Raw genomic sequence first — 25,147 nt, 5'->3', positions numbered from 1 at the left:
GTCCGCTCCCAGCCGCGCTCGCATCCTCCAGGACCCGCCGCCTCCCGGCCGTACCCTCCCGCCCACTCCTCCCCACTCCTCCCGGGTATCGAACCGGGACTCCGGGAGCTGGTGGAGAGAGATTCGCGCGCCCGATATCTCCCTCAGTACTACGCGTTCCGTTACACGCGCCGGAAGTGTGCGAATTTACAAAAAAATCATAAATTCACGGGGTTAACGGCCGAGTCCTGACTGAGGTACCTACTTCCTACCCAGTAGTTATCCAGTCACCTTTGTTCTTGTCCGCGCCCGAATTCATTGCAAATTCCTCCACCATCTTTAATCTTCAATTGTTCGCGAATCTGCTTTCAAACAAAGATCTGATTGTTTATTCGGCCCGAAGTTTTTCCCGCCCATTCATTCCCGCGGAACTACGTTCGTTTGTAGGCTCGATTTTTGAATGAAACCTTCCGAATTTTCATCTAAAAGTGAACAATTGAATATTAAAGATGATTATGTTACATCTAGCCATTTGTTTTCGCACTTCAAAAAATTGTTTACATAAAAAATACTTCTCGTACCCCATTAAAATTAAGTTATCTCTTAAGATCTTTCACGAATAATCTCCGACACTGTCAAATATTGTATTGTAAAACGTTTAAAAAGGTTAAACTTTTCTTTAGAAAACCAATGCATCGGAAAAAAGTGTTAAAAGCAAAAGAGGGTGTTCCCCGCAATTGGTGCCCATTTGTGGATCGAGAGGTGTAGCTTTGACATCCCTTCCATCTTGGCGGGAAACCATAATGGAGGACGCGCGAAAATCGTTTGTTGTTGCCAGTGTTGCCACTTATATATATTTTGGTCCGAATGAGTCCATTCTTTGAAATGCTGCTGTTTGGTTTTGTGGAACACGTCAGAAAACAATACTTTGAAATAAATTGCGAGAAACAAACGTAAACATTTCACTTTTACTACGAATATCGCGGAAAGCAGTCGTGTTGTTTTGCATGCATTGATTTTGAATAAACATAGCGCTGTGATAAGAAAAACTGTAAAGGTTAGTTTAATTTTCAATTAACGTGTTTTGTTTTGAATTATTTTTTTAAAATTTAACTTAGTTTTTATTACATCACAAAGAATTACGTTTCTCTATTCCGACTTTGAATTCAAATTAGTTTTCTGCCGCGTGCACATCAAAGACCAAGTAATCTTCTGCTCTGTAAATGGTAAAATACAAATTTAAAAGCCAACGTAGCGTACAAATTCCGGGATCCATTAAAATCCTTCAACCCTTCAAACGAAACGGAGTCCAGCCTACATAATTTATCATTTTATACATTTCTCATGGGGCGCGGGTTTGTTTTCCTCTAATAACAAATGCAGGCTCGTAATCATTACGCCAAGTTATTCCAGTTTTACCCTCATACGACCCAATTACTTCATTTTCTCGTAAGTGAAATATTAATTTTTTTCAGTCAACATTTGAAAGTGAAGGCTTGCAGTGAATCGAAACCTGTGTAGATTTAGATTTAGTGTCGAGTTTAAGGCGTACCGCTAAGTGATTTCGAAGCCGCTGTTGGCTTGTTCCGGGAGTTTTTATCCAGTTGTCAGGTTCGCGGGTTGCTCCGCGGCCGCAATCTTCCGTCATTGTGAAGAAAGCAGGGAAAGTGTCTCCTATCAAGCTGGCGGCGATGGATAACTCGGTGTCCCCCATGCCCGAGTTGGCCCCAATCGCGGAGTTCGACAAGACGCCCCCAACGCCCCCGCATGAGGACATGCCACTGGACGATCTGCCTCCGCCGCCCTCGGCGCCAGCTCTTCCCGACGAACCGCTGAAGAAGTAAGTACTAATAAACCTTGAATTTGTGCAGAAACTGTCGGTCCGTTTGATAGATAAACGGATAGCGATCTTTAAGAGCACGGATGTTAAATGTGAATGCTTTCCTTGTTCTACTTGTATTTAAATAGAAGATGCTCCAAGAAACTAGCGTCATTGATCCCTCCAGCATTGGGTGCACAGTCGGAAATACGTAAAACATTTGTAAAGTGTTGGCATTAGTCATATGAGAACGGGTTGCTCTACGACTCGTTTTTGTGTTCCACAGCTTGGCTGTAGAATGATTTGTCTACAAAAAACACGGGTATCTTCAAGATTCAAGTTTTTCAATTCAATTTTTTCAATTTCAGTGCCGGCAACCCGGGCGTTTATTTATTATTAGTTATGTACATACATGATTTTTCTCCTTACCCTCCTCACTAGACAAAGTCTGTTCTGAGGCTGGTAACTAACAATTTCTAATTACATAAAAACAAATAAGTGGTAAAAAAATATATATATATATTATAGTAAAAATAATAATAATAAAATAAGAGGAAAATCAGAATTTAAAAACAGAGTAGAAAAATGAAAATATATAATTTTAGATATTAAGAATATTACTTATCTCTCTTCTTTCTTTGACATTCAACCAGTTTAAAAATCTTTTGAATACCCAATTCAAATTATTAGATGCGACGTAGGTCTTTGTTTGGGCTACAAACTTATTGAATATATGTGGTGCCAAGTAAGATTCATGTTTTTTTGCAAAATTTGATTTGATATATGGTACTTGTAATTGATTGTGTGTGTTTGCTCTTGTGTTTTGCGAGTGAGTTATGAAGTGTGGTGATATTTTTATGCAGTTTTTGTAGATGATCTTCTTTATGAATAGTTTATTTATGTCTAATAGGTTATTGTTGATCATTAGCTGTTCTGTCGGATGTAGATAAGGCTTTCTAAACATAATTCTGATTATTGTTTTATGATTAATTTTAAGTGATTTGAGATGAGTCTCTGCTGCTGCTCCCCATACTGAAATACCATACATAAGAATACTTTGACAGAGTGCAAAATATATATTTTTTAGCTGAGGTAGTGACATAATGTTTCGAATTGTTTTGAAGATGTAAGAGAGTTTCCGTATTTTTTTTGTTTACGCCTTCCTTTCCTCAAAAAGGCGCTTCACACAGCATCCCCAAAGAAATTATTACCAACAGGGCCTCTCTTGTGGTGTTTGTATACGAGTATATAAAACAACCCATTTTCTGACAGATTAGTCTTGATTTTATGAGTAGTTAATATGTACAAAAGAATCAGATTTTAAAAACCCTGCTATATCTCCACGCAAATATCTCATAAGTATACGTAACTGCTCGCAAAATATTAATATACATAGGTATATCTAATTATTAGGGGTAGAAAAGATGAAAGGCCGCCAAACTAATTTTTGACAAACTCATTGCATTTTTCACATTTATGCATTGTCTCAAAAACACTACTGACTGTTGGCATTAATCGGCTCAAGTTGTTGAATGACTTGATGGTGTTATGTAATTAATTTTTTACATTCGTCTATGTGTTAACAACCTCGCTAATGTAATTTTTTTCTGTTAACCTATACTGCATTGCAAAGTAATGTTTACCCTTACTTTATATTTTTTTAACACTTTCAGTTTTACAATCCCGTAAAAGTTACCGTACAGTTTTGATCGTAGCGTGTAGCACGCCGCACATTGATCGAAACTTATACATTTGTTTCTACCCGCTTTGCGTCACGAATAATCGAAAGCTTACCGTAGTTCATTCAGCGAACCTATACGCTCATAAATATATTATTATAACTACACGCTACGAAGAACATATTATGAAGCTCTTGTTCGCAGTATCCTAGAATATAGCTTCACTATTTGGCCCCTTCTGAACAAAAGCATATCCTAGAAATAGAAAAGTACAAAAAAGTTTTTATGTGTTATCTATATGAGATTATAAACGTACTATCCATTCATATATCCATCCTTGTTGTTAACAGGAATGTTCTATTAGAAGCACGCCAAAATATATTTTTAAGTAAACATTTTTTTAAGTAATCACTGCGACTATAAGGTTAACTTACTCGTATATATGTTCCTAACAAGTATACTCGTGGAAGATCCCATGCATTTTTTCATACTCCGAAAGCAAGGACTTCTGCATATCTCAGTAACATTCAATAAATGTACATCACATGAAACTCCCATCGAATTTGGAGTTCCCCAGGGTTCTGTCCTGGGTCCCATTCTTTTCATTCTTTATAAAAATCGTCGTGAACACCTCATTCACTTATCTGGATTTGAATCACAAGGCTACGCAGATGATTGTTTGATTTTCAGGTTTTTTTCCCTGTACGAAAAAGACGTATGTCACAAAATAGTAAAACTGTACCCACAACCTTTTACACTTATATGTACCTGAAATTTTTGTATCTTCTCCGTAATATATTGGTGTATAACTGTTGTATGGAGAACTTGAATGAATAAATAAATAAACAGTATAAAAAAGCTATCGATCTGTCGACAAGTTATAAACTGTACCTACCCACCGACATATTTTTATTAAATATTTCGACAAATCCCCAGTTAATAGATTCAGATTTTATTCCCACCATGAGCTTTTGTAAATCAGAATGATTTTGGTCACACCGTCAACTTTACAGAATCGTTTTAGGAAACTTCCTTAAAAAATCAAGAAGCAGATTTTTTTCAGAAACATGGTAATGGTGCGTTTTGTCATCCCGTAAAAACTCTAGCTTACATGTTTTTCACTGATAAGGACGTTATTGATTTTCGTTAAGTCTCTTTCAATCCCGCTACAAAAATCTATTGCCGTAAAAATATTAATTTACCGCAGGATACTTATGCGAATCAGCCATGTCAAATAAATACTAAAAGGGCTTTGTAATAATTAATAAGCATTGCATAATTATTTCATTTTTATAAGATGAATGAATCATAAATAATTTTAATAGTAATGCTATCTTTTGTGGTGCTATTTTCGAAGTTTCACCTCAAAGGCGATGTACAAGACATGTATAAAATCTATGCCTTCAAACGATATTTTAATGATGTACCTTAATTTAAGTATAATACGTCTGAGATTTAAAAGGCATTCATTTTCAAGAAAGAATAAAGTAAAATAAAATCACGTAGTGCAAATAGAAAATTCATTGCGTAGATGAGTTTTGAGTTACGCTTTGAATAATTATTCTTTATATTTTCGTAGAAAGCAATCACTTGGTGGTTTAACATTTTAATGAAATAAAAACAATATTTTTTGTTTAAAACCACGATTTTTTATTAATTTTAAGACCGACCGGTTTTGCTACACTCGAGCATCGTCAGGGTACAAAATTAAACTAATCAATAATACAAAATGTGTCATTATATATACATACAGAGGGAGATAGAAAGTAAAACCGGTTTGACTTAGTTAACCTATTAAAGTATAGTTAACATATTAAAGTATAGTTAACCTTCCTTCTGAAGTCAAACCGGCGTTTTATACCAACAACAATTTAGGTAAATTTTTAGTCAATTCTAAAGGTAAAGATGACACACTTAGTCATGTAGGAATTTATAAATTAAATTGTAACAATTGTCCAGCGTTTTATATCGGGAAGACAACGCGCAATGTCAACATTGGGAATAAAGAACATCTTAGATGCCTAAATAGCAATGGCTTTTCAGAGTTTGCCAATCATCTTATTGAAAAATATCATACCTTCAATAAAAGCACCGGTGCTAAGATTCTCCATCGAAAAGACCATAGTAACAAATTGAATAACCTAGAAGCACTAGAAATTAAGAAAGCCATTAAAACCAAAAGTTTAATTCTGAATAATCAATTAGATTTGTCAAAAAGCCCAATACTGGGAATATTCCCTGTAAACTGTAAAATTCCCAGTATCCCTTAATCACCTTACAATTATGAATGCCTATTCTCTATTATTATAATATTTATATACACTAATTGTTTTCTTTTAATATATTGTTGTTTCATTTTGGTTTTACTTTCTATCTCCCTCTGTATGTATATATAATGACACATTTTGTATTATTGATTAGTTTAATTTTGTACCCTGCTCGAGTGTAGCGAAACCGGTCGGTCTTAAAATTAATAAAAAATCGTGGTTTTAAAAAAAAAATATTGTTTTTATTTCATAATTATTCTTTAAATAACATGGGGTTTATCTCAAGTTTTAGTCGTTAATACTTTGGAAGTTTTAATCTCAAATAATTAATCATGCTTTCCATGTGAACTCCTTTAATTAATACCAATATCGAGGAATGATAAGTTTCAGAAGTACCAATTTCATATGCAGTTCCCAAGAAGTTAATTAATAACGACTTCGAACCGCTTGCAATCGTAACATCTGCCGACGAAGTTCTCAGCCGAGGAAGTCCAAAGCTTGGCTTGTTTCTACCTAACCTACAACAGGGACTGGGACTTCGATAGCTGGAGACCGGGAACTGGTAAGTAGTTAATGTAAACAGAGGAAGTAGAGAAGAACCGAGACCGGCTGCGAATACAATAACAGACGTAACGTAACTTGTCAAGAAGACGTATTTATGTGGTGGCGAGAAGCAGATGTGCATCCACTGAGAGACGGAGCGAACCGAGAAAAAAGAAGGGTGACTTAGGCCCAGATATCAGTTGATTTTGCTCGGCTGTCGAACTTTGCGCGGCTTGGAATCCGTATGTAGGTCGTAAGCCAAGATATCAGCAATATTACACATATTGTCTGTGATTTTAATAGAATAAAATGTATATTTATTCTTTTAAAACCAAACTACGGTCTATGCGAGTGCTATATCTATGCTGTCTAATTTCATGGTGAGATCATGGTTTGATTTACGAGTTGATTTTTTTATAAAGTTTGACATTTAATTTAAATTAATGCAAATCTTGGAAGTGGAAATGAACCCACTTCCCGACATCCGATCGAGCTGGAACTCGGCAGATACATTCGATGATAATGTATCCTATCAAATTTTGTAGCAATCACGTATACACAACACGCGGATATATACGCATTTCTCTGAAATTGGGTGACATTACAGCAGTTAATATACTAAATAAGTGTCGGTTGGCGAGTTCGTCAGCGCTGTTGACCCCAGTCCCTGGGAAGAATAGAAACAGTTCTTAGTCAGCATGGTGGTATACGCGATGATATAAATTTTAAATAGTAATTTTTTTGCTTAGATAAATCCCTCTTATGATACCTTACTAGACTATTTGTCTTTTTTAAATTGATTATCAATTAATAGCATCAACATCCCTCATCGCTCGATGATTATAGTAGTCCAGACTGATAAAATTGGCCAATTTACGTATATTTGGCATTTATAACTGCTAGCGCCTCGGCGTCTAAAAAGGGAACTATTCTGAGGCTTACCAAGGCTTGAGCGGTCGATTTAGCCCGATTAAATTTGAGAGAGGAATGTCGTACATAGCGAGGATACGGAGTGACTATCATACCGGCCCTTAAGTCTTGAAGATTTTATTTACAATTTACTTGCTTTAGACAAAATCTAGTAGACAGCATTTCACTTATTATAAGGCATAATGCTTCTAAAGGAAGAATGTTTTGATTCTTGTAAACATGATGTACGAAAGTAATAGCATCTACTCTACAATCATATTTATATTCATGAGATTTTTGATGGATTGGTTTCTGAGGCTGATGGATTTTGACATATTTATTACCCCAACGTGTTAGGAGGGGTGCTACGTGCTACCAAATACGTCTTTCACATTTTCCTCTGTGCGGTTTACGTTAGATGATATAAAGGACATTAAATTTGAGAACATATTTATAAGAAAACATTATTTTATTCGGTACAAGGAAAAGGCAAGAGAATCATAGGTACAAGGCGTGAAATATCTGAAAGGATCTTTGGGCCAAAAATGAAAATAGCAAAAAATCATTTTGAAAATACGTTAATGCTCCCAGCTATCACTTGTGTCTGATGGGGAGGGGGTGGGAGGGATACATACACACATTTTATTAAAATTTTGTTTTTATTAGATATTTACAATATTTCTCCACTTACACTCAATTTATTATATTGGATATACAGTGTGGATAAACTTAAAAAAAATCATGTTGTTTTTTATCTTCATGTGTTATTTTTTTTTTCGCTAATATTGTGACAACGTTATTAATCTACATGTTCTTTGTATATTCTCATTTTAGATAAATGAATTTTTTGTATATTGGATTAGTTTGTGACCAAATCTGAATAGCCACGTACTTCCCCATTTTTCTCTTCCATCTCCTTCCCCCCCACTACCCTTCAGCCTCACAATATACCCCAATTGGGGATGCCATAATCTCACTGGCCCCAGACGGTTGGAAACAATGAAACTCTTGCGCGGTATTCATATTAAAATGGTTATCTTACGTTTCTTCGCTTTTTTAATACAAGCTGTAAAAAGGTTGTAACAAGATATATAAAAAAAGTAAATTTCTCATGTATTTTAAATCTTGAAAATTAATAAAAAAATAAATGTAATGTTGTATATGAGCAAGAAATTAAAATAATTAGCTTTTTTAATTGTCAGACTAATGTAGAGATCATTTTTCGATATCTAATCGATATCTAAGTTGTACCTTTTTTAAAAACCTTGCTGACATTTTAAATTAAATTCTCAAAGTAATTGCTAAATTTATTATTATTTGTTCTTATAATGTGAAATTGATATCATCTCTACCCGGCTTAACGCGCGACAATTTCATTAAATTATAAAGCGATCTACACATGCAGAAAGTTCAATGTAAATCTCTAGAATACCACCCTACTCTTTCAAGGGTCTGCGTGGGAAGTGGGTCCTCCCCCCTCCCTAGGACCCTGTAGAGATGAGGCCAGCCTTACACAAAGCGGTTTAGTCTCCTGGCGAGGTGGAAGGGAATCTAACACCCTTATCAATACACGGGGGAGCAAGGAACCGCCCTAATAGCTGGCTGTGTCGGGGAGATTTATTTTTCAGTTGGGAAAATGCGGTGTCATTAAATCCTATGGCGGAAAAACATTTTTGTTCAGGCGAATAAGCTCAAAGAACTGTTCGTTTGATGCTCTCAGACCTAAAAACATTGTTCGTTTATGTAACATTTTTGGTAATTCTATTTAAGTCTAAAACTCTTGGAGCCAGTCAGACGATGGCAACCTCAATATCGCGAAAGGTGGAATGAAATATAGGGAAGGGATTTTTTGAAAATACAGGGATTTTATTCAACCATTATTTCTTTCACTTAGTTGGGATCTTGCATCCTTGAGGTTGTGTTTCACAAAAATGGGATACAAATTTAACCTTCTGTTATTCCTGAGTCGGTAGTAACTCTCACAAACTAACCAACATTCAGAATCTAAGCTTTGCTTGAACTGAATATTCAGGAATTTTCCAACGTTTATGCTGTAGGTACACATCATGCTTTATTTGAGATATTTTACAAACTATGAATACCGTTAAAATGTGTGGAAGATTTGTAGTTTATTTCTCTGATTATGATTATCGTACTAAAAATATGAATTTTGATATTTTCATTTATAATTATTGATTTAAAAAACTGATCTAAAGCCGCACATTCCGAAAAGGTTCCAACTGTCTACAACGTCATTATTACATAGAAAACGCCAATTCCTAGTAAGACAGCTGTCGCCAACGCCCCCAAATTCACGGATTAAAACGCACATACCGTTTCGATCGAAAATTGAAAATGACACATTTTAAATCGTTATAGAAAATTTATTCTTCAACATAAAATAAAAATACCTTTTTTTCGAGAGTGATAAAAAACCGTGAAAAAACCCTATTCGGATGTATTTGGAACTCTGGGTTCCGAGTATTTCTCGGCTAATGTATCACACCTAAAATTGGACCTGACTATTCGCATTTGGTGCACTTTTGGGTGGTAATACAATAAAATCTGTGTTCCGGGTGTTTGTCGGCTCATCTATCACACCTAAAATTGAACCAGGCTATTCGCATTTAGTGTACTTTTGGGTGGTGATACAATAAAATCTGGGTTCCGGGTATTTGTCGGCTCATCTATCACACCTAAAATTGAACCTCGCTATTCGCATTTGGTGCACTTTCGGGTGGTAATACAATAAAATCTGTGTTCTGGGTGTTTGTCGGCTCATCTATCACACCTAAAATTGAACCAGGCTATTCGCATTTAGTGTAATTTGGGTGGTGATACAATAAAATCTGGGTTCCGGGTATTTGTCGGCTCATCTATCACACCTAAAATTGAACCAGGCTATTCGCATTTGGTGTACTTTTGGGTGGTGATACAATAAAATCTGTGTTCCGGGTATTTGTCGGCTCATCTACCACACCTAAAATTGAACCTGGCTATTCCCATCTGGTGTACTTTTGGGTGATGATACAAAATATCGTCGAGTTTTTTAAACGAGCCACCCACTCAGCATAAATATATTGAAGAACATTTAATTTGCTTATCCATTAAATCCATCTACTGCGTTTTCGATATTTCATATTTTCCGAATGAAGCCTGTTTTGCTTTTGATAAATTTCCCTGTCTATTCGAGAGGTTCAAGTCCTCTCAAGATTTACTGAGTAAATAAACAGGATGCTAATTAACCAAGATCATTCCGTTATTCCGGAAATTAAATCCGTCCGGAACTTATTCAACTTTAATAAACATAATATTCACTGACCAATAAGCTTTTACATTCTTAATAGATGTTGGATGTTTAGATACTGGATGATGAAAATTTAGACATGTACTAAATAGTGATTTGTTTTTGGGGTATTATACCGTGTTGCGCTACCTCCTTCTTTAGCCAACGTTTCGGGACGCATTGCAGTGTCCATCATCAGGGCAGAAGTGTAATCTACTAAGATGCGATACCGTGTTGCCAGGTCCAACCCTCTAAGAGCTAACACTAACGTATAATTTTAAAGTGGTTTTCTGCGTTTAGTTCTGTTGTAGCCGTCAATTACCGGATACCAAGAACTACTGAGCTTAGCTCCATCGTCTCTATTAATATTCAATTGCCTCCGTAATCAGCCGTCATCTATAAGTTTTGGGTCTCCCCAGGACTTCAGGAACAAATCCAAAGTAATGCCCGGTTTCAATCAAATGCTCGGCAATTGATTTGTCAGGGTGGCCGAGTTTACAAGCTCTGAAGTGTTCAGATATCCTATATGTAATGTACTGGATATTTAGTCTGAGATTTCGAAAAATGATTTTTCTCTGAGAATAGTGTAATCGCAATAACGTTAGCGTGGTAGCGAGGCATACATGTAATCAATAATCTTATATGGGTATATCGGTTCTTAGATTAATAAAATTCTCCGTGGTCGAGGGGTAAGGCTCTCAACTTGCAAGCTGGATTAAAATCTTTTTCCGTGTGTAGAACACTTTATAATTTATTGATTCTCTTGCGCGCCCAAGCCGGTTAGAGATGTTATCAATTTCACGTCATAAGAACAATAAAATACATAAATCTAGCAATTACTTTGAGAATTTCATTTAAAATGTCAGCAATTTAAAAAAAAGGTACGACTTAGAATACTTCGGATATATATTACCTTATTTTTATTTTATTTTAAAAAGAAAGACAAACATTCCCGGGTTACAAATAATGTGACAATATTTGAAAATCTCCTACCACCACCAAAGGAAGCGGAAAATGTTGCTTGTGTCGTGATGGAGGACTTGAGTCAGCCGTACTCACGACACCCAGGTGGGACGCAAACGCGATGCCAACTCAGTTAATTAATATATCTATCAATTCAATTCAAATTTGTTTGATCAATTTCTGTTATTTCACAAATTACTCATTTAAAATATCATAAAGTATATTTGCTGTATCTACTAGAGTGGAAGATATTCTCAGTATCGCCCTGGTGTAGGACCAACATTCGTCTTAGAGATTTGTCTTTAGCTTTAGTGTTCCGTGACCAGATCTGAATAGCCAGGTACTTCACTAAATTCCTCTTTCCCATCTTCTCCCCCTTCTCACTATGTCCAGTCTCACAAAATACCCCTATTGGGGCTGCCATAGTCTCACCGGCTCCATAGGGTAAGGAGCAGTTGGAACTCTTGTTAGGTTTAAATAAAATAATAATAATTAATGATATCAATGGTTTCGTTGTTTGTGTGGCACGTAGCGCCGTCTTGTTGAAAGTAAACGTTGTCCAGATCAATACCATCCAATTACGGCCATAAAAAAATCATTAATCATCTCTCGATAGCGCAATCCATTCACCGTAACTGTTGCTCCAGCCTCATTTTCTAAAAAGTAAGGTCCAATGACTCCGCTGGACCATAAACCGCACCAAACAGTCAAAGTTGAGGATAGAGAGGCATTTCAACAATATCTCTTGGGTTTTCCGAGCCCCAGATGCGACAATTTTGCTTGTTGACGAAGCCACCGAAGTGGAAATGGGCCTCATCACTCAAGATGATTTGCATTTGATTCACTCAAGTGAATTTTAATAAATTCAATCGTTGTTGAAGCGTGTATCGTTCCATTTTTATTAATGGCGTGGTTTCTACTTGTCAAATTTAAAAAAATGACAGCTTCAAAAGTAACATCTACCGAAATCTATTCAAAATAACACCTCTTATTGGAAAACCCTGTACATTGACAAAGTATAATATCAACCCAGCTATTCAGTATATATTGACAAAGTATAATATCAACCCAGTTATTCAGTATACATTGACGTATAATATCAACCCAGTTATTCAGTATATATTGACAAAGTATAATATCAACCCAGCTATTCATTATACATTGACAAAGTAAAATATCAACCCAGCTATTCAGTACACATTTGTACAACACCCTTTTGTGATTTTGATTATTGAAAATGCATTAGTATTGATAAAGCATGAATACAGCTAATCAGGTTTGAATGACTTTCCAAATCAACAAGTTGGGGCTGCCATATGGTGCGGTCATCGCATATTATATTGCCATCTAAAATCAACATCATTGTGTATTCTCTACTCCCTTTCAAGCTATAAACAAGGTGTTCCCATCACTCTTTCAACTTGTCCTCCTACCAAAGTGGCCCATGTTACTATTTTCTCCGTACACATGTACACAATAAGCACTAGCACAGGGTAGGTACTCTGTTCAAACAACATTGATGATTTATTCACAAACACTCCCAGATGTAAATCGTTCCCCTTTCACACGCCCCTCGTAAGAACCCTGTATTCTCAAAATAGATACAGTGTACACAACACAGCACCAATCTGATAAAGACATCAACTCCCATCGAAGTTTGTACCCACTTAACGACGCAACGCGGCACTAAAAGTCATAAACAACTACATTCGAAATCTGTTAAAAATTACTTACTTATAACTAACTATCTGATGCACTCACGGAGGAGGAACTCATGTGATTTAATGTTTTACTCGTTGTCATAAAAAAGGTTAAAAAATTGTAAAAAATGCCCTCTATTAATATTTTATTGAAAACGTCTTCGTTGTATCATTTTTAATGTTAGGTTTCTTTAAAAACATTGACCCCAATTTGAATTTGGCAGGACCTCTGCCCCAAAATACTTGGGCAGATACAAGCGGTCACTTTAATAGATTCCCCCATCTTAACAAACAGATTGCAATATTTAGAGCACAGGTGAGGTGTGCATGCTGTCCTTGTTCTACCAGTATTTCAATGGAAGATGTTCCGAGGACGTAGCGTCATTTATTTATTTATTTATAGAATACATGATAATACAATAATACATTTTCTTACATGTGATACATTAAATCACCACACTAGGCGACTGCCTGTCTCGTGGCGACCAATGGTATATAGTTAGTATGTGACGTCTAGTGTTAACATATGAATAAAAATATTGAAATATGAATAAAAACATTGATCGGCAAAGTAAACACCACTTTGAACGTAGCTTCATTAGGACTGACAGTCCTGACAGGGGGCTGACAGTAGGCTAACAGGGAAACCCGGTTGGTATTAAGTATAAAAAATAAAAATGGTGTTTAATTAGTTATCAATAATTATAGTAATCGAAAGAATAAATTACGCCAAAAGCACATGTTGAGAAAAGAAGATAAGGTAACCCTTACCCAGTCGCACATTTGTGGTGTCATAAATTCACCTGTATTTACAGTTGACAGCTTATTAAAAAAATGTAATATTCTTATCGAATATAACATCTACACCTGTGAATTTCGGCCAAATAATATTACGAGAATATTTTCACAGCAACTCGCCTCCACCTATAAACATAATACAATTCACAGGCTAGTAATCCCAAAGACCACAAATGTATAAACATTTTTTCCAATTTCAGTTTCCAAGGAACACATAGAAAAAAAAATCTCCTGTTCGTTGGGTGAAGTATGTGATAAAATACCATTTTATTTATCGTTTTGCAGCAAAGGTAATCTCTAAGTCTTTTCTACTGCTCTTTCAATAATTATTGAAATAAGGTATCTTTCCTGATCAATGGAAATATGCTCTCATTGCACCAGTTTTCAAATCCGAGGATAAAAATGACGTCCAAAGCTATCGTCCAATATCAAAATTATCTTCATAAGATTTTTTAAAAATAGTTCAGGAACAACTATACGACTTTGTTCAGTCCAATAATGGTTCAGGAACTACTGTACGACTGTGTTCAGAAACAACTGTACGACTGTATTCCGTCCAATAACTGGGAATCAACACGGCTTTATGAACAACTGTACGACTGTGTTCAGTCCAATAACTGGGAATTAAAACGGCTCTATAAAAAGTCTCTAACCTTGCAGTTTTTACTGTATGCATTATTTCAAAATCGATGGATAAACGTAGATGTAATAAAAATAGATTTATCTAAAGCATTTGACAAAATTGATCATAGCTTGCCGTAGTTCAAACTATTAGCTTTGGGAATATATGGTGATTTGAACCGATGACTAGTCTAATTATAGCTATAAATGGTTTTAATTCTGATATTATAAATGTACCCCCAGGCGTCCCTCAAGGGCCTTACCTGAGACCGTTGCTTTTTATTATCTTCATCAAAGACATTATAAAATTCTTTAAGTACGCTATTTTTTTTTAGTTTTTGCTGGAGATATGAAAATATTGCTTTCTATTAACCCTATTACGGGCTTTTATAAACTTCACCATAGTATGCTACATATCTTTATTTATAATTACTGTAGTGTCAACTATCTCCACATGAATCCCGCCAAGTATTTTGCAAATAAAAAGCAAAAACAAAAGCAACATGATTAACACGTTTCAAAGAGCAAATGAAGACGGTGCTAATGGATAGCACCTTATTTTAGATGCCGAGTTTGATGCACTCGACCGCCCATGGGATATCTGAGCATTTTTCCTCAGCGTGAACAATGAAATGAAATTGACATGAACAATAACACATAGGTATAAAAAAATAATACTGCACTACTCTAGTCGGTGCTCAAATTATGTTATAAGTCAGCAAAAGCACAGCGTAAACTTGACACGGAGAATCATTCGAATCTCATTCCCAAAAATGAAAATCCTACAAAGATTTCCCGAATTCTTCGCTTTAATATCTTTACCCAAATAAAGGCTGAAGAGTAAACGGTAGGTATAAGTCTACTGTCGTATAGGTTTCAGACGGTGGAGTCTCAATGACTTCTGATATCGGATGGGGAAATTCCTTTGCTTGCGAATCACGTGCCCGGAAAAGTTATGGAATGTAATTTGTATAAAAGGGGAGACCGTCCTCGCTGAAATGTAGCAGACTCGAGTGTTTTGATAAGGGAAAAGACGGTGGAAATATTTTCACGATATTTCAATATCTTTCATGCATTTCAATGTTCGATGATCCGTGTTTGAAATTATATATTTTGACATCTTATTTATAAGGGTTTCTTGTTGTATTTACCTAATATTAATATGTCATATTCGCCATTTAATTTTTTCATCATATTATTTTTATATTCTTGGTAATTATGCACTTTTCAATTAGTCTAGTTTTAGAAAGAGTTATTTTGTATTATTAGTAACTAACTTACCACCACCATCATCATCGATCGTACTAATTTAGGTAGTCTGTGATTTGTGAAATATTCCCGCGTAATGTAGTGGAACGTAATTAAAAGTATTCAATTTCAATTAATTTTCAAAAATGGAACTGAAAAGTATAAATCGTATCAGACAAGCGATAAAGTAGGTACCGAAATTATTTTATTTTAATAATGAATAGTGATAATTCTATTTTTGATATGTGTATTTCTTATGTTCAAAATTTGGAGATGATAAATTTACTAAAAAATTTACTTTTATTTTATTTTGAGATGATGAACAATATCCAAAATGGTTTACTGGAGAGATCATTCATCACATACGAGAGAAAAATAAAATGCACCATCTTTGGAAAAAAACTAAATCCGAACATGCCTTAACAAACTTTAAAAAATCACGAAAATTAATCAAGCAGTTAATTGGTAAGGCCTACACTGACTTTACACGTGAAGCAGAGAATAGTATTATAACAGACCCCACTCGATTTTGGTCTTACACGAACGATAAACGCCGCGGCTGTGACAAACTTAATCACATGACCTTTAATGAAAATCAATACAATGTATATTCTGAAATCGCAGAAGGTTTCGCAGATTATTTTCAATCAGTATTCAGCGACAATATTCCCAAACTTGACATTTCCTCTATAGCTTCTTCGTCACACAATGCTTTACCTGTTGAAATTCACGAAATTAACGATGATGATATTGTTGCCGCTTTTCACAAGCTAAAACCTAAATACTCTGTCGGTCCAGATTTTATACCACCCATCATACTCAAAAGATACTCAAAATATTTAATTCAACCTCTAAAGCACATTTTTAACCTTTCACTTCGTAATAATACCTTCCCTGAAATGTGGAAACTAACAAAAGTCACGCCTATACACAAAAAAGGAAAAAAATCGGCAATCGATAATTACAGACCTGTAGCTGTCTTATCAGCACCCGCAAAACTTTTAGAAACCATAATTTACTCACAAATATATACTCAAACAAAACATACACTCACCGAGAATCAGCATGGATTTCGTCCCACTCTATCACCCTCAACAAACCTTATGAATCTCACCACCTATATAAATAAATCGTTTGAAAAATTTTTACATGTCGATGTGATTTACACAGACTTCGAAAAAGCATTTGATAAAGTCGACCATGATATTTTACTAATAAAATTGAGTGACATCGGATTCTCTCAGGATTTTCTCGCTTTCGTTGCTAGCTACTTACACAATCGTCGTCAGTATGTCAGTTACGGACACCAGTTCTCTCATGAATACAAAACTAACTCCGGGATTCCCCAGGGATCGAATCTAGGACCCCTCCTCTTTCTTTTATTCATTAATGATATAGGCAAGACCATTAACCGCTCTAAATATCTCCTCTTTGCTGACGATATCAAACTTTTCAGAGCTATCAAAAGTTGTATCGATTCCATTCTGCAGAATGATCTTGATTCTCTTGTCAAATGGTCGGAATTAAATAAATTACCCTTCAGCATCCAGAAATGCAGTGTAGTTACATTTACAAGATCCAAAGATACATTTCTATTCCCTTATCACATTAATAAAAATATATTAACACGCAAAAACGAGATTCGTGACCTTGGAGTGATCTTCGAAGCAAATCTCTCTTTCAAATCCCACATATATGACATTGTCTCCCGCGCCAACAAAATGCTTGGATTTGTTCTTCGTAATGCGAGATCATTTACTAATGGAATTGCAATACGGAGAACATATGAAGCACTTGTCCGCAGCATCCTGGAATACAGCTCCATTATTTGGGCCCCTTCTGAACAAAACCATATCTTAGAAATAGAAAAAGTACAAAAAAGGTTTATGCGTTACCTGTATATGAGGGAATATACATACTATCCATTCCTGTATCCATCCTTGTTCTTAACAGGAATGCTCGATTTCAAAACATTAGAAGCCCGCAGAAAAATATTTTTAGGCAAACACTTTTTTAAGTTAATCTCTGGGACAATACACAATCCGCCTATGTTGAAAGAGGTTAACTTTTATGTCCCTAACAATTATACTCGAGGAAGATCCCATGCACTCTTATATGCTTCGAAAGCGAGGACTTCTGCCTATCAGAACGCGCCAATAAACAGAGCGACTCAACTGCTTAACGACTCTGCATTAGCCATCGACATTTTCAATGTCACCTACAGACAATTCAGTAACTATCTTATAACACATGTGACAAAATAGTAAAACTGCCTGTGTAAACCTTTCAATATATAATCTTCTCCATGATATATTGGTGTATAACCGTTTCATGGAGAACATGAAAAAATAAATAAATAAATAAATAAATATGTTTTTATGTACTTTAAACAATGTACGCACACATGAAATAACGTTTTTTTCTTCTTATTTCCTTACTTAGTAGTTAGTACCTACATACTTACTTTCATAGGAATTAATTTTATCACAGACATAGGAATTAATAGACGAAAAGATAATGGCGAGGGGTAAAATCAACTGTTGAAGAACGAAGGGAGTGAAGCTGACTGTGATTCGTCAATAAATCAATCTGACAGTAAATAGGCATCTCGCATTATAATATCACCATTTACTTCTTAAAAGTAAAATCTGCTTTTGAATGAATAGATATTTTTACATGGGAGCGCAAATTACTCGCCACGTTATGAACAAATTTGCGAAGTCCAAATTCGGCAAAAAAATTCGGTTCTATTTTCAGAGTCGAATATTTCGTTTAAGTATTTAGTTAAGACACTTTTATAAATGTTCATGATTTACTTCCCAGAAACCAACCAGCTTTGTGTTTCGCGTCCAGACGTTTCTCGATGTGATAGTAACAACTGATTCATATTATACGATGTGAATATGCTTAAAATAAAGTAAAATAATGCTTATATATGGAATGTAATACGACAATTGGGTTTATTCCACAGACATATGAATATATAGACTAGAAATTAAAGGTGAGGGGTAAAATCAACTGTTGAAGAACGAAGGGGGTAAAGCTGACTGTGATTCGTCAATAAATCAATCTGACAGTATATAGGCATCTCGCATTTTAATATCACCATTTAGTTCTTAAAAGTAAAATCTGCCTTTGAATGAATAGACATTTTTACATGGGAGCGCAAATTACTCGCCACGTTATGAACAAATTTGCGAAGTCCAAATGCAGCAAAAAAAAAATTCTTCTATTTTCAGAGTCGAATATTTTGTTTACGTATTTAGTTAAGACACTTTTATAAGTGTTCATAATTTACTTCCCAGTAACAACGATGCGCACACTTGAGAATCGCTACATTCGACCAATGTTGGCTCGATGTGATAGTATATGTTTCTACAACTGATTCATATTATACGACGTGAATAAGCTTAAAATGATGCTTACATATGGAATGTAATACGACAATTGGGTTTATTCTCTTTTTCACATCTATTTTTACAAGTTTTCATATCACAAGCCACTATTTTGCCGTGTTATTTCATAAAATGCCTCGACCATAGCTCGACGCTAGTTCGAACAAGAATGATGACGTCACATTCTCAAGATTCACGGGAAGCCATACGCGAGCCCAGCCGGCTCCAATGGAACCGGTATGGGGAGTGGGGAATAATACGCTTTTAATCACTTAGGGCAGGTCTACTAATATTCATATGTCTATGGTTTATTCTCTTTTTCATATCTATTTTTACAAGTTTTCATAGTACAAGTCAACATTTTGCCGTGTTATTTCGTAAAATGAACCGATGATGCCTCGACCATAGTTCGCACAAGAATGATGACGTCACGTTTTCAAATTTCACTTGAGGCCATACGCGAGCATAGCCGGCTCCAATGGAACCGGTATGGGGAGTGGGGATAATACGCTTTTAATCACTTAGGGCAGGTCTACTAATATTCATATGTCTATGCTTCTTATAGTCTTTTAAATTCTACACTCATTATTTTCTTTCATATTGTACATTTCTTTTTTTATATTTCTTTTAAATTTCATATTTTAAATATTCTTTTAAATTATTTTTACTGTAATTCATATATAATCGACCACCACAATACGGGCATGTACCTAGCATGGTAGTCTAAATATTCTCAATGACTGTAATAAACTATACAATGAATAAAAAAAATAACATCACATACCTTAAGCTTCATAAATCCTACATTCAAATTTTATAATATCCCGAGATTTTTCAATAAAAAATAATATTTGGCACGTCTGTTTGGCTGCCCCGTTCAAAATTATATTCTTTTTCGTTTTGAATATATCTGAATTTAAATTAATCATACATTAAGAGGTAAGTGACGGCTAGTTGAAAACAAATTAGCTTTTGTATTAGGTGTAAAATAAAAAATAAAAAAATTGCCTGAAATAAAAATTCCAGGAAAATTAAATTTATCACATCACTAATTGTTTAGAGTTTATTTAATAACATACTAATAATTACATAATTTCCCAGTGGACTGAAATACCGCCCTGTCACACCCTCCAGTTTTTATCAGCTAATAAGGGTTGGGTGACTGACTGCTTTAGTTAAATTGACTGAAATAAATAGCACAAGTCATAGTAAATAGTGGACTCCAACCCTCTTTTTTATCAATAATGACCTTCTAACTTAACTACCAGTACACATTTTTAAATTATTATAACTATAACAATAAAAATATGTAAACACTACTTGTAATAGTTAAAATAATTACCAAAGTTTTAATTTTTCGGATCTCCCTAAATAACATCAAGTATGGACGTGACGTATAACGTCACCACTCATCATTCTAAAGAATTTTGGTGTTTTTTTCAACCGGCTCTGTATTTCGTATGGGAAACATTGAAGAACACTAAGTGAAATGATAACATTTCGTAACTAATGCACTTGATAAACAATTTACTAGTGTTTAAAAGCCTGCATTAATACCTTGTAGACCATAGATATATTACTCACGTAGACTATCAGAATTAACAGATTCAGTCGTACCAACCAAGCGCTGTGTTTTAATGTGATGGTGTTTTATTCGTTTTTAAATGACGATTTATAAATTTTACGTATAATAATATATAACACAACTTATATATTCGGAATCGGCGTTTATTGATTTATATGAATATATATCTTTCACTGGAGTACCTTAACATAATGGAGTCATAAACTTTGTTTGGTTTCTATGGAATAAATCCACTGCATCAATTAACGTGATGCGCTAATCTAAATCTGCACGGTCTTAATTTCCAAACGTAAATGGCACGTAATATTGTTTTACGACTTGAGTTTGCTTTATTCATATTCACAAAATATTGGGGAATTTTTGTGTTCCTGATAAAGCAACATTTATAACATTTTTCCGGATGCTATCGGATTAAACCCGAGCCAACCGGATCTATGTTTCAGTTCCGTGAAATATATATGCTCTACAGTTCCTGTTTGTTAAATAAAGCTCTGTTACGTGAAGTACAAACTGTTTTCCGTTGTTTTGAAAACCTGGATATTTAAACTTGGTATACATACGAGTATATCTGTTCAATGCAAATATCAAGAAAATCATATAAATGTAATTTGCAGTAATTTTTTGCCCAAGAAGCAAGCATTCCGGTTGTTTAGAATGTACAAATCCTACTAACTTTGACTTTAAAGTATAAATTAAGATAATTATTATTTGTATAAGCAATAATTATTAGCCTGAAACACTCATCCACATTGAAAAATCTCCTGATAAAAGATACATGACGCCAACGGGACTTGAACTCGTGTCCTTTCGATTTCCGGTCGACAGCTCTGACCACTGAGCTATGGCGGCTTATCTCTTATCCGCGAAATAATTCAATATATACTAGTGTTTCATTCAACAATTACTGCTTATTACATTTTTTCACCTGAAAACAACCAACTTTATTTTATATGAGAAAGGCATTGTAAGTGCTAACTCTCTCACTAGATGGCGTCGAGACAAATTGTCTACATTTTTGGTGAAGATACTTGAACTTGTCAAATATTAATTATTATTTTTTTGGTAAACTAATGTTTAAGACAAGATTTTTTTATGCATAGCACAAAGGGTAACAATTATTTTTATAAGCAATAATTATTAGCCTGAAACACTCATCCACATTGAAAAATCTCCTGATAAAAGATACATGACGCCAACGGGACTTGAACCCGTGTCCTTTCGATTTCGGGTCGACAGCTCTGACCACTGAGCTATGGCGATAAGATAATTATTTTATAGCACAGACACGTGACAAATCTCAAGTCTTGATCCATCAGTTCCAATTTTTTAAATTACAACTAAAATATTGTATAATAGGTAGGTATTTTATCGCTTGTCTGAATTCTTTACACAATCATTTCCAATTTTAAAATACATCTATTTGAATTTCACTTCTGTTTTGTGGAAAAGTGGAAATTAACCCACTTCCGTCGAGCTGAAACTCAGTCTCTGAAATTCGAAGACATTACAGCAGTATACTCATTAAATGTTGGCTTTATCCAATCGGGATTTGGCTGTTGCTGTTGTTGTTGACTTCGGTTTTTGGGTATCCTGCTAATCAAACATTTAAAAATAGATGTGTTATTGAAAAAGATCATTGTTTTTTTTTAAATTGAATTGAAAGTAAATCCAAGTTCCTTGAATCAGAGTTACACAGAACTCAGTTTTTTTTTCGCTGATATACCACCTCCACAATTTTTACTGTATGAAAATTATAATGTTTAAAAAGAAAAGTTTCTTTTGGGGGATGAATTAAAAAAAAAACTATTCTCACAATTTATACAAGTTGTATATTTGGAAAAATGACCATATTTACAGTCGTTATTGCCATTATTCACTCATTTCGATACTACACGAATATTACTATTTCACTCAAATGAAAAGGTTACGAACAGAAAATGAAACGTTATGGAACTATTTTTGTTATTTGTTTTTGGGGTATTATGCCGTGTTGCGCTAACTCCTTCTTTAGCCAACGTTTCGGACAGCATTGCATTGTCCATCATCAGGGCTAAAGAAGGAGTTAGCGCAACACGGCATAATACCCCAAAAACAAATAACAAAAATACTTTTGGCCGTGAAAATCTTAAATCATATTTGTTATGGAACTAAGTTATAGTTTTCAGCATTCAACACTATTGTTCGTTCTCCCATTATCACGTAAAATAAATTAATGCTTTTGGGAAACACAATGCCAGCAAAATGTGGCTGTTCTATTCTCCATGCTAAATTCATTAGTGCTAATTAAAATGAATCTTTCAGTGAACCAAACCCAACCCAGAAGACACGATCCACCGCTAAATGCGATCCGTCCATTTCATGTAAAATGAATTCTGTTCTCGGAGGTTGTTCCGAGATCCAAGGGAGTTGAGAAGACTGATGTGGGATACCAAATTGAATTTCAAAGTAGGGTTCAGCGACCTACTGAAACTGAAGACGTCTTTAGTAGTACTCCAGAATCCAGACCCTGTGGGAGCTTGTTCTCAGAGCCTGCTTCAACCTAAAGTGGCACTCAACATTAAGATGTCGTTTTTCTCGCTATGGTGATTGATTTTTGTTTTCACAACGAGTAAATCTTTAGGTTAGGCTCAGACACTTGTGCATTTGTATTGATAAACATTGAAAGTTGTTCAATGTTTATCAATACAAATTTTAAGTGTTTCTTAAAGTATATAAATAAATACCCAAATAATCCATCTATATATAATATATTATAGTATGTAAAGAATAGGGTCTGTAGCGGGGTGGATTTATTTTTTATGTATACCTACGGTTTTTTTTTAGAGATTTTTTTTTATACTAACCACAGGAGGCCTGACAAAAATAATTTCCCTCAAGGGCTATGTCATATTTTGGGATGCTGTGTGGATGATATTTATAAGGAAAGGAAGGAGAGGAGGTTCTCGGAAGGTAAAAGGTATGAGGATTGAGCATTTGGGGTGACCTATGGCAGAGGTGTTGGAAATCCAATAAATGTACCCAAACCCGCATCCCAAATTGATGACAATTTTCACACTTGACCTTCAAAACAAGTGGAACGTGACTATTCGCATGAGATTTCCACCAGAAATACTCCCATCCCCTATTCCCCTTCTCTTCCCTTTCTCTATTCTCATTCCCTATTCCCATCCCCTTTTCCCATTCCCTATTCTAATACCCTATTACCATCCCCTGTTCCCATCTCCGATTCCCATTCCATATTCCCAATCCCTATTCCTATCCCTTAATGAAGAATTTTGATACATCCTTTTTAAAACTTTTAAGACATGTAATTCAAAATAAGAGGAACATTACTTTCTACTTCTGATTTTGAAAACCTCATCGTAAAGCCCGGGCAGCACCGGGAACCGCAGCTGGTAATGTTATAAAGAAATTAACTATATTATTGAAGGTGTTTTACACATTTGGAGAATCTTATTGGAATTATAATAGCTCGGAAATTGTTTAATTATTATTTTGATCATAATTAATTAGTGTTTAGTTTAGCCGTTAATTCTGTTATTAAAAATTAAACTGTATTTTAAACTTTATTACTCGGATATTTAGTATTGTTTTACCAAGTTTTATGGGCCGTAATAATTATAATGTTTTATATTTTCACGCCATTTTGTTAATAAATCACCTGTAATGTGTTTTATAAAGCAATAAAAATGTATAATTTCTTTTTGATAACAATGTTTAATTTTATAAAATAAAGTAACAAATGTACACCTTTACAAGTATTGCCGACTCATGCTGTGAAAAAGTTAGGTGTAAGCAAAAATTAACTGTCAAAATATTCGTAGAATTGCTGAAGGAATACTTATTTATTAGCCGAGATCGGTAGACAAAATTGATATTAAATAAGTGAACAGCAGTTCTTTGACCTTGTGTCTAAAAGTTCTATTTTTCTCTTATTTGATAAATCAAAACCACAATTTCTTCTGAAATGATAATAATTGTAAGCAGGAAATTAAATACTTCGACTTAATTATAAGCCATATATTTAATGTAACCTTTTATATATTTTAAAATGTGTACAAATAAATGTCACAATCTCAATGAAAATTTTAATTTTCTTCATGCAGGTAGGTACCATAATATTGGGGAAGGAAAAAAAACGAATAAGAACTGCAAATAAACATGACAAAAATAATCTTTATGGAACCATCTTGAAACGAAGGGCACAACTAAGTTACAGCGACGAAATTTCATTCAATTTCTGTAAATTAATGCGACTTTGTTCCTATTAGACTTATTTGTCTGTATTTTGTTTTTCATGTACCTACTGCTACATATTAAATTAAGAAATAGATTAATTTAGATAAAATTTAGTG

At 34.6% G+C, this 25,147-nt stretch overlaps 1 protein-coding gene and 1 non-coding gene across 2 annotated transcripts in view; one reads left to right on the top strand and one right to left on the bottom strand.

The window, feature by feature from the left end:
* Positions 1–155: 155 nt before the first annotated feature.
* Positions 156–25,147, top strand: part of LOC149422036 (transmembrane ascorbate-dependent reductase CYB561-like) — a 173,425-nt gene continuing 148,433 nt past the window's right edge. Inside the window, exons 1-2 of the mRNA XM_089634249.1 lie at positions 156–236; positions 1,455–1,819. Coding sequence (XP_089490375.1) covers positions 1,671–1,819 — 149 coding nt within the window. The 5' untranslated portion in view covers positions 156–236; positions 1,455–1,670. The remainder of the gene's footprint in view (positions 237–1,454; positions 1,820–25,147) is intronic.
* TRNAS-CGA (transfer RNA serine (anticodon CGA)) lies at positions 21,980–22,052 on the bottom strand. The gene has a single exon. It is a non-coding gene; the product is annotated as a tRNA-Ser (tRNA).

This window comes from Hesperophylax consimilis, chromosome 8 (assembly GCF_061612785.1).
Source record: "Hesperophylax consimilis isolate HC1 chromosome 8, BYU_Hcon_1.0, whole genome shotgun sequence".
NCBI lineage: Eukaryota > Metazoa > Arthropoda > Insecta > Trichoptera > Limnephilidae > Hesperophylax > Hesperophylax consimilis.
This window is presented reverse-complemented; position numbering and strand designations above follow the sequence as displayed.